At 48.5% G+C, this 10,083-nt stretch overlaps 1 protein-coding gene across 1 annotated transcript; it reads left to right on the top strand.

Moving 5' to 3' along the window:
- Nucleotides 1–7,652: 7,652 nt before the first annotated feature.
- Nucleotides 7,653–9,993, top strand: HSD17B10 (hydroxysteroid 17-beta dehydrogenase 10). Its single transcript, XM_082864577.1, has 6 exons — nt 7,653–7,701; nt 8,061–8,225; nt 8,852–9,016; nt 9,145–9,273; nt 9,353–9,461; nt 9,661–9,993. The coding sequence occupies exons 1-6, from the start codon at nt 7,675–7,677 to the stop codon at nt 9,849–9,851; spliced, it is 786 nt and encodes a 261-aa protein (XP_082720703.1). The 5' UTR covers nt 7,653–7,674; the 3' UTR covers nt 9,852–9,993.
- The last annotated feature ends 90 nt before the right edge of the window (nt 9,994–10,083 follow it).

Here is a 10,083-nt window from a genome sequence, read left to right as displayed (position 1 = left end):
CTCCTTCCTCTCCCTGGGTCCGGTCTTCCCACACTCAGTCAGGACTATAGGACAGCCCCGTATTGGAATCTTAGTGTGAATCCTTCCGTTTAGCTAGCAGCCCCTCTAATAAAGAAAAAGAATGAGTAACAAGCATATTGAATCTGTTCACTTGCTTAGAGTGGGTGCAGCCTGTACATCGCCATCCAGTACTTGGTTCCAGAGCAGGCGACTCTTCTTCCCCACCTGGGAGTGGCAGAAATAAAAGGGGAACTTGTCCCCTGCCGATCCCCTTCGCTGGACTCTTTGGGTTCCCTCCTAACGAGCCCCTTCGCCAGTCTCTTTGGGGGCCTGAGCCACCTTTGGGCTACCTGTGCCGACGGATCAGGGTCTCCCCCATTGTGTCCCATATCCCCGCCAATGGGACAGTCTCACATGGCGCAGGTGGCCTAGGGTGGAGGGCACAAGCACTAAGCACGACAGTTACTACTGACTGACACCTTTTATACCAGACATGATACACTAGGATAAAGCGAGTATTCGTATTCCCACTTGATTGCGGAGGAAACTGAGGCCGGAAGACGAAGAAGACTCGACCCAGATCCCACAGCCTCCAGCCGCCCCTTCAGTGGGTGCATGGTCAAGACTTATCACAGATAGGGCCTCTAAAGTCTCGCACCCAGAATGGGCACCCCTGCCCCCGCGGGCCCCCCACTTCTGGGTGTCGCCCAGTCACACTGGCGGGGGTTTCACTGGCACTGCCGCCCCGCCCGGGCTGACTCATCTCCCTCACACCCTTTATTCTGTTCCGAGTCTTTCCTAACGACCCGGGCGGGCGCGGAGGGGATTTGGGGGCCGGCAGAGTTGTTGGAGAAACTAGTCTAAGTCCTTAGCTGGAGAGCTGGGAGGCCCTGAGAGGGCCAGCCCCTGTGAGGGCCAGCCCCTGTGTTCGCCTCTGACCAGGAGTGGGGCGGGGGTGTTCCGCGCCGCCTGGAGGAGAGATGATGAGGAGCCCGGAGGGAGAAGAAAGCTTCCACCCGCATTGCCGGAGCCTCCCTCCTCCCGGCTCCCGCCCCCTGCGGGCGGCGGCTGTCACTGCTCGCTCCGGCGCCAGCTGGCTCCTGGTTCTCCTGGTTCTTCATGCGTACTTGCTCGCTTTCCTGCCTTCCCACCGGCTGTCCACATCCCTTTCCCTTCCTTCCCCACTTTCTCCCTTGCTCCCGTCCTCTTTGCCTTCCTCGACCTCCATATTGCCAGAATACTGTTGTCTCCCTCCCACTCCTCCCCTCCAAACAAACAAAAAACAAACCCAACTGGTCATGTGATGGCTTCACTAAGCCTGCAGATGACTCCCAGCTTTTTAGCTCGCCTGCTGGGTGGATATGTAAACCATGAGGTAATTCTTCCAAGTCTGTGAAGGGAAGGTAGCTACAAGTGGAACTGATGCTGTATACTGATCACAACACATCGATTCCACCAAATGATGCAGGTTTATTGGGATGTCACACATATGCATTCATTCACTCAGCAAACTGCCGTCTGTTCTGCGCCAGGCCCTGTATGGCAAATGAAGGATAAAGAGATAAGAATACATCCCTGATCTCTCAGGAGTGTAAGTATTGTATTGGTTCAGAGGTGGGCATAGAGAGCCGTGGGAGCCTGAAGAGGAATATCTCACCATCCTGGAGGTTATCTGTGGGGTAGGGGTGCCATATTTAGCAACTAAAAATAGAGGATTCCCACTCAGATATGAATTTCAGATAAATAACAAATAATTTTAATTATTAACAAATAATATTAGTATACGTATGTCTCAAATATTGCATGGGAGATACTTATGCTAAAAATTATTTTTTGTTTATGTGAAATTCAAATTTCATTACTGAGCATCTTGTATCTCATCTGGCAGCACTACTGTGGGGGTTATCAAGTCACTCGTCATTGCTGGAAAGTACAGTGTTATACAGGCTGAAGTCAGACAGTCAGAATGCAGCAACTTATGGAGAGCCCTAAAAGTGGGGGAGAACCACTCAAAGGGTTTAAAGCAAGGAGGGGGTAACATAATAAAATTTTAGTTTTAGGAAGAGGTTTCTTCTGGCTTCTTGGAGGATCCTTTTAAGAGTGACAACAGTGGGATCTCACTAGTTATAATAGTACAGGCAAGAGATTTTGGACAGTGATAGTAGGAAGATGGGAGAGAGGAAGTGCCAGATTTAAGATGTATGTAGGAGTTAGATCAACAGGATTTGGCAATTGATTAGATGGAGTGAAGAGGGCATCATTCCCAGCGTCCAGCTTTGGAGTCTGGAAAGATGGTATTGCTACCAACTGAGATAGAACAAATGTTGGAGGCAAGGACTGAGTTTAGTTTAGGACATGTGTTGGAGGTGCCTAAGGGACATCTGGTGTAGGGGGCCAGCAAATAATTGGCTATCTCATTCTGAAATTCGGTGGAAAAGGTAAGCCTGGAGATTAGGAAGTCTTCAGCAGAGAGGCGATATTGAAACCAGGAGATGGATGAGCTCCCCAGAAAAGGAACTCAGGCAGAAGGCCAAGAAGAAGCAGGAGGAACCAGGAAAGTGAGGTGTCATGGAAGCCAAGGGGTGGTTTCTAGGAGAGGGAAGTGATCGACCATGTCAGATGCAGCCAGAAAGTCCTGATTACACAAAGGCTGAACAATGACCATTGATTTGGGCACAGGTAAAGTCATCATGACCTTAGGCTGGCATCAAACAGGCTCATTTAGACATCAGACCCATTTCTTCAAATGATAAACACTCAGCTAGCATGCGTCCTCAGCATGCTCTCAGATAAACATCACAGTCATTCTCACATCCCACACACTCCTTCAGAATTTAAGCCATTCATTTGAATTGTGCCCCAACTCACTCGGAAATTACAGGCACACCTTCAGATGCTCTCCATACTCATCAGCTGGGGGCCTTTATATTTGCCAATGTCACCTCAGAGTCGGAGCTAGTGCAGCTCTGCCTTTGCAGGGATAACTGCAGGCACCCACGAGGGTTAAATGGGTTATCCTGTGGTTTTTATCTCCCAGGAGTGAAGACCACTGTTGTTCTTCGCTCACCTCCTGGTAGAGCTAATACCCCCTGGGTAATGCTGGATGTTGCTGGTTCTGGTGTCCCTGACATGACTCTTTGCTCACCTCTGGCCCTCATGCACCCTAACTGATGAGTGTGTGCAAAAGTTGAGTTTGCGCTGTTTCCGTTTTTTTTTTTTTTTGGCGGCGCCATGTGGTGCAGCACGTGGGATCTTAGCTCCCCGACCAGGGATCGAACCCATGCCCCTGCAGTGGAAGCGTGGAGTCTTAACCACTGGACCACCAGGGAAGTCCTGTTCCCTATTTTCTAATTATCTTCAGACAGAGGCGCGAACAATAAGAGAGGGGATGCTCAATGGCACAAATCCCCAAGGAAGTGGGAGGGGTTGGGATCCAGAGCCCAGTGGGAAGGGCAAGCCTCAGACAGGACCTCTCTTCTCTGAGACCCAAGGAAAGAAGAGTGTGGGTAGAGACAAGGTTGGAGGTGAAAAGAGAGGAAGTGTTCACCCAATAGCCTCTGTTTGCTTTAAATGCAGTAGTTCTTAACCCAGGGTCCACAGCCCTTTCAGTGTCTGTAGAGAGAATTCAAGGAGCCCATGGACTTGGAGGTGGGAGTGGGAATTGCATCTTTATTTTCACTATCACCAACAGATATATAGCATGTCCTTCTAGGGCATGTGGGTAACGAACTACAGTAGTATTAGCAGTACCCGTGGCTTTGTAACCAATAGAAATCAGATTTTCATAGCATATCATGGCTGTTGCAGATCTCTCAAAATTACATCACTATTTGAAATCATGGTAGTCACTAGACCTGTTGATAGAGTTTGGTATTTAATGTGTTAATAAAGAAGCACTTATATAACTACATTACAGATGTCTTTCTTATTTTGGTAATAGTATTTCTTTTGTAATCTTTATTTATCTCATGCATGCATTATTCTGGGAAGGGGTTCCTTAGACTTCACCAGATTGCCAGAAGTGTTCTTAGCATAAAAAAGGCTAAGAGACACTGCTCTGAAGAGTAACAGTAGCTAACATTTACATAGCTCTTCCTAAAGGAAGAGCTGTACTGTTTTGTTTTAAGTACTGTTTTAAGTACCTTTTTAACAGTACCCTGTACTGTTTTAAGTACCTTTTTCTTTTCCTTATGTAGTTGTTAACTCATTTATTCCTAACAACCCTACGAGGGAGGTGCTTTGATTACACTCATTTTATGGAAGAGGATAATGAGGCACAACAGTAAAGTAGCTTGCCCAAGGTCATCCAGCTAGTAAATGATGAAGCTGAGATTCAAACCCAGACCTCTGGCTTCAGAGCCTTTGTTGAAAAGTCAAGGAGGTGAATTGGTAGAATGCCAAGGGGTAAATGGGTTGAGGGCACTGGTGAGAATGGTAAAGAGAGAGGAGGAATGAGAGAGGGTCTACACTGTCCAGAAGAAAAGTAGGAAGAGGCTGCTGGGCTGGAGAAAATAGAAAGGCCCACAGATCAACAGGGTTCAAGGAGATAAAAGAAGTGGTGGAGAGGAGGAGACCTGAGGTGACAGGGAGAACACGGTCCGAGTGAGAGACAGTGGTGTGTAGATGTGGGGGAGTCATTCCAGGGCATGACAAGGTTAATAATGCGGTTTAGACAGAGGTGGTTAAAGTAGAGAGGAGGTGAAAGTCCCTGGAGCTGAGCAGATGAAAGAATCATGAAGTTGGGCCAGCAAATTCTTCCAAGATTGGCTGATCGATTGATTGATTCATTCCTTCATTCGTATTGAGTGTCTAGTACACGCTAGGCAGTGTTCTTGGCATTAGGTAGCCAAGAGGTAAACCAGCAGGACAAGACCCTGCTGCCATGGGGTTTACCTTCCAGCACAGGGAGAACAACACAAATACACACACAGACGAGGCCAGGTTAGACAAGACTCAAAAGCCTCTGAGGCACAATTCCACAATGCCAAAAGTTCTGAAAAGTATAGGTTGTTTTTTCATATTTTGGAGCCCAAACTCGTTAGGTGACAAAACCTGATCTGAAGTAGCATGACGTTATTTGTAGTCTTGAGTCACTCAGTGTGAATTTTCATACTTTTGACTCTAGAAATTAATGTTCAATTATAAGTGATGCTCCAGACCTTTCTAAGTAGTTATGTAATATAGACTATATGCGGTATATAGAGTTATGTAATATAGGGTACATGTCTTCCTTTCTAAAATTGAAAAAATTCTGAATTCCAAAGCATATCTGGCCCCAAGTTTGGAAAAAAGATGATGGGCCTGTAACTGCTATGCAGAGAATTCAAACATGCAATGTGTTGATTCAAAAACTGGCCCCTGAACAGGGAGGGCAAGGAGAAACTGAAGAAAGAGGCAGACCACTCCGCATTGGTAGGTGGCAGATTTAATGAGCAAGGGAACTTCCAAGGTTTGTTTTGGGTGGCCGAAAGGCGAGTAGATCTCCACACCCACCTGCCAGAATCTTAAAAGTTTATATAGAGGCGTTAAGGGGGTTCAGTCATGTATTCAGTCCAGATGGTCTCAACACCTTACTCTTTCAAGACTGCGTCCTTAAAACAGTTCCACCTGTGGGAATGGTGGATCTATTCCAAGGACAGAGGAGGGGGTAAGGAGTCTCCCAATGCCTGGGTCCAGCTCTGTGGTCAACCAGAGGTCACGTCCTCTTTTTAATATGTCCAAGCATAAGTCCTAAGGAATGCAGATCTCTTTATTAAATAAGTCTTTTTTTTTTTTTTTTTTTTTTTTTTTTTTTTGCGGTACGCGGGCCTCTCACCGTTGCGGCCCCTCCCGTTGAGGAGCACAGGCTCCGGACGCACAGGCTCAGCGGCCATGGCTCACGGGCCCAGCCGCTCCGCGGCATGTGGGATCCTCCCAGACCAGGGCACGAACCCGCATCCACTGCATCGGCAGGCAGACTCTCAACCACTGCGCCACCAGGGAAGCCCAGGTCACGTCCTCTTGATGACATCTTCCAAGCCAATGGGATAGTAACTAGGTGGTTTACAGCTTGAGAGTTCCGGGAGGGGAGGTGACATTTAAGCTTAGCTCTGAATGACTAAACAACAACAACAACAACAACAACAAATACAGTCATGCAAAGATCAGGGGAGAGCATTCCAAACAGAGGGAATAGCTAATTCAAAGATAACACAGCGGGGAGGGATAAATTGGGAGATTGGGATTAACATATACACACTACTTACTATATATAAAATAGATAAATAATAAGAACCTACTGTACAGCACAGGGAACTCTACTCAATACTCTGTAATGGCCAATATGAGAAAAGAATCTAAAAAAACAGTGGATATATGTATATGTGTAACTGATTCACTTTGCTGTACACCTGAAACTAACGCAACATTGTAAATCAACTATATTCCAATAAAAATTAAAAAACAAAACAAAGAAGAACACAAAGAGGGCACTGTGGTTGGAGCATACTGGGCTCAGTGAAGAGTGCTATAGACTGCTGGGGGGCTTCATGTTGTTAGAAAGATTGTGAATCTGGTATTAAATCCTTTGATGAATATGGTGTAGTGACCATGAGTGTGGCGGTGGTCAACATTTAGGAGGCCCAGAGGGAAGTCTTCCTGGATGGGAAAACACAAAGGGAGATATTTCAGATAGATTAAACATACAACCGAATGAGGCTGAAAATGTGGACTAAGGTTATGGTCTGAAGACCTTGGTTTGGGGAGAAGTATACTTCCATAGAAAGAAATCAGATTAGATAGATTAGGTGGGCTCAGGATTCTAATTGGGATACTGGTTAAAAGATGTTCTAGGATGTTCTGGGTCTTAAATGACAGTCTCTCGTTGAGGTCCAATCTGAAATGTTTCCAATCTCATCTGGGCTTTGGGGTTTAAAATAGGTTAGACAAAAAAGACAGTAGCAAAGGCTGACCTGATGAAAGATGTTTTTGGCTTCTCTGTTTATGCCTCTTTGGGTTTGTGCTTCTCAGCAGCTGTCTCAGAATGTCTGTCTCCTAGCTTCTCTCTTAATGGCTCCCCACATCCATATCTCTGAGAATCTGTCGGTCATCTCTGTTCCTCTCAATCTCTTCCTCGACATGTTTCTCTGTACATGGCTCTCAGAATCTCCATCTTTGGATATCCATGTCTGGGTTCTAGAATCTGGTTCTTTGTCCCTTCCTTCGTGTGTCTGTACTGTAATTATCTCTTTTTCCAATTGAACTTTTTCCAACTTCCCTCTCGTAAGGCATGAACCTTTTATTATTCCTCTGGTTATCCCCAGTGCCCCGCACAGAGCCCGGCATATAGGAGTCTCTCAGATATAAACATATGAATGTTGAATGGAGGCTTTTTCCGAGGAGTAAGTTACACATGCTCAATCTCCTGTCCCCCTCCCCCCAGCGGAGCTGGCCGTCTGCCCAAAGGCCGGAGGTTGTGGTGGTGCGATGCTGCTACTCATTGTTTTCTCCCCCGGGTGAAATAACTCTCGGCCGGGACCTTGCCTGGGCCTGCTCTCGGGTCTTGGACGCTAGCCGCCGGCACTCGCCGTTTGTCCTTAGCCGCGGACAGCCAGTCTCGCCGGCCCCGCCCCGCGGCTCTGCCTCGGCCAACCAGCGAGCGCCCGGCAGTCCTGCTTGTAGAGAGGCCAGCGCAAGATGGCTGCTGCGTGTCGGAGCGTGAAGGTAACCGGGTCTTCGTCCCTGCTTCTTGCCCCGCTGCACCTGCTGGGACGGCGCGGCCGTAGAACTACGGGGGAGAGATAGGTGCTGGCAGAAAGGGTTACTCTTATCGAGGCCTGCTGTTGCGGCGGTTGGCCTCGGGAGGTGAAGGTCAACTCTCTGGGGCACGTGCATGCGGGGTGTCTGGATGGGCTTCTGGGGTATGAGACACCCAGAGGTCCCATCGTTAAAGTGAGGAGGCACATCTGGGTCAAACCGCAGGGGTGACCAGGAGCCTCCCTCGCAGAAGCCTGGAAAATGGGCAGATGCAAGGGTGGGGGTGGTCTGTACAGTATAGTTGTTGACCGTGCCCCTCTTCACAGGGTCTGGTCGCTGTAATAACCGGTGGAGCCTCGGGCCTCGGCTTGGCCACGGCGGAGCGACTGGTGGGGCAGGGGGCCACTGCTGTACTTCTCGACCTGCCCAACTCGGATGGGGAGACCCAGGCCAAGAAGTTAGGGAAGAACTGCGCCTTTGCCCCAGCGGACGTAAGTGGGATTACCTCACCTCTCCCATGGGGTCCCTTTTCATAAGGGTACCGGCTATGTGGGCAGTGGACCCATCTCCTTTTCCCTTTTGGCCTGAGCCATTTTCAAAACGCCTGCGGTAAGGAATTTCTAAAGCTGGGTTTCACAACGGAGGGGTTGGGAATTGGCCATATCAGAATCTCCTCAAGGAAGTATGTATAGTTTGAAAATGCATATTGTGCCCTGTAATTTTATATTTACAAAGTCAAAAAACTTTTCATGAAACAAACTACAGGAAGCAAAGCTTGACGAAATTATCTTAGCAGGTACGGGTACAAAAAAGCTAGTTTATCTTCATATCAATAATTCTCAAAACTTCTCTGATCCACAGCAGTTGAGAATCTCCAGGGGTATGTGAATTTATCAGAAGAGGGTATGGATTTCAAAAATGTTTTGAAACACTGCTCTGTATTACCTAACATTTTCACCTTTGTCCCACTCTTGAGTTTTCTTTCTCCTGGCCTCTCCCTTGCTTACACAATTCTCTTGTCACTCAAAGAGTGAACCTGCCTTGCCCTCCCCTCCTCAAGATTTAGTGGTATGTGTGTGATGGGAGATGAATACCTTCTCCACTTCTCCCTTTGAAGGTGACCTCAGAGAAGGACGTGCAAGCAGCCCTGACTCTAGCAAAAGAAAAGTTTGGCCGTGTGGATGTGGCAGTCAACTGTGCAGGCATTGCAGTGGCCAGCAAGACATACAACTTAAAGAAGAGCCAGCCCCATACCTTGGAGGACTTTCAGCGAGTTCTCAATGTAAGGCCTTAGAGGTTCTCCAGGGGTAGTAGTAAGAAGTATTTGGCTGTGGGTGTCCCCAAAGCTTTTAGGGGACAAAAGACTGCTTCTGCTTTAGGTCCTACACCATGTTTCTACCGGTCCTCCAGGTGAATCTCATAGGCACCTTCAATGTGATCCGCCTGGTAGCTGGTGAGATGGGCCAGAATGAACCAGACCAGGGAGGCCAACGTGGGGTCATCATCAACACAGCCAGTGTAGCTGCCTTTGAGGGCCAGGTGTGTGAGTAGGGGCAAGGCTTGTGCCTTGGTGACTTGTTGGGGCCCCTTCCCCCTGTGACCTCCACTCCTTCTCCAGGTTGGACAAGCTGCATACTCTGCTTCCAAGGGGGGCATAGTGGGCATGACACTGCCCATTGCTCGGGATCTGGCTCCCATGGGCATCCGGGTGATGACCATTGCTCCAGGTAGACATATCCCCTCCCTGCCACACCTGGGATTGGATGGGATCTGTGGGCAATTGAGAGGGGAAGGTATTTACCATCTAAACAGCAGCAGCCTTCTATCTCTGGGCATAGGGAAGCACCACAAGTAGGGTTAAGGTGATGAGGGACCAGGTAAATATGAAAGCGAGGGTGGGTCTCTGACTCTGGTTGTCTTGTCTAGGCCTATTTGGCACTCCGCTGTTGACCACCCTCCCAGATAAAGTGCGCAACTTCCTGGCCAGCCAGGTGCCCTTCCCCAGCCGACTGGGTGACTCTGCTGAGTATGCTCATCTGGTACAGGCCATCATCGAGAACCCATTCCTCAATGGAGAGGTCATCCGGCTGGATGGGGCCATCCGCATGCAGCCTTGAAGGGGGAAGGCAGAGAAAACACAGGCTCCTCTGTCCCTCCTCTTCCTGGAGTACTCTACTCCAGCTTGGGAGGAAGCCCAGTAGCCATTTTGTAACCTCTGCCCACCAGTCACCCTTCGTGCCTAATAAAGTCTCTTTCTCACAGGGGAGCGAGCAGCACTGTGTGCTGGGGGAACTGGCATGGGGAAGAAAGGTGAATGGGTGAAGACTCTGACAGGGTTGCATGCTCAGA

This window comes from Leucopleurus acutus (genome assembly GCF_964270905.1).
Source record: "Leucopleurus acutus genome assembly, chromosome: X".
Taxonomy (NCBI): domain Eukaryota; kingdom Metazoa; phylum Chordata; class Mammalia; order Artiodactyla; family Delphinidae; genus Leucopleurus; species Leucopleurus acutus.
This window is presented reverse-complemented; position numbering and strand designations above follow the sequence as displayed.

Coding starts and splice junctions, on each gene's coding strand:
- HSD17B10 (XM_082864577.1), top strand. CDS start 7,675: ATGGCTGCTGCGTGTCGGAGCGTGAAG. Junction 9,017..9,144: donor ACTTTCAGCGAGTTCTCAAT/GTAAGGCCTTAG, acceptor CCGGTCCTCCAG/GTGAATCTCATAGGCACCTT. Junction 9,274..9,352: donor TAGCTGCCTTTGAGGGCCAG/GTGTGTGAGTAG, acceptor CTCCTTCTCCAG/GTTGGACAAGCTGCATACTC.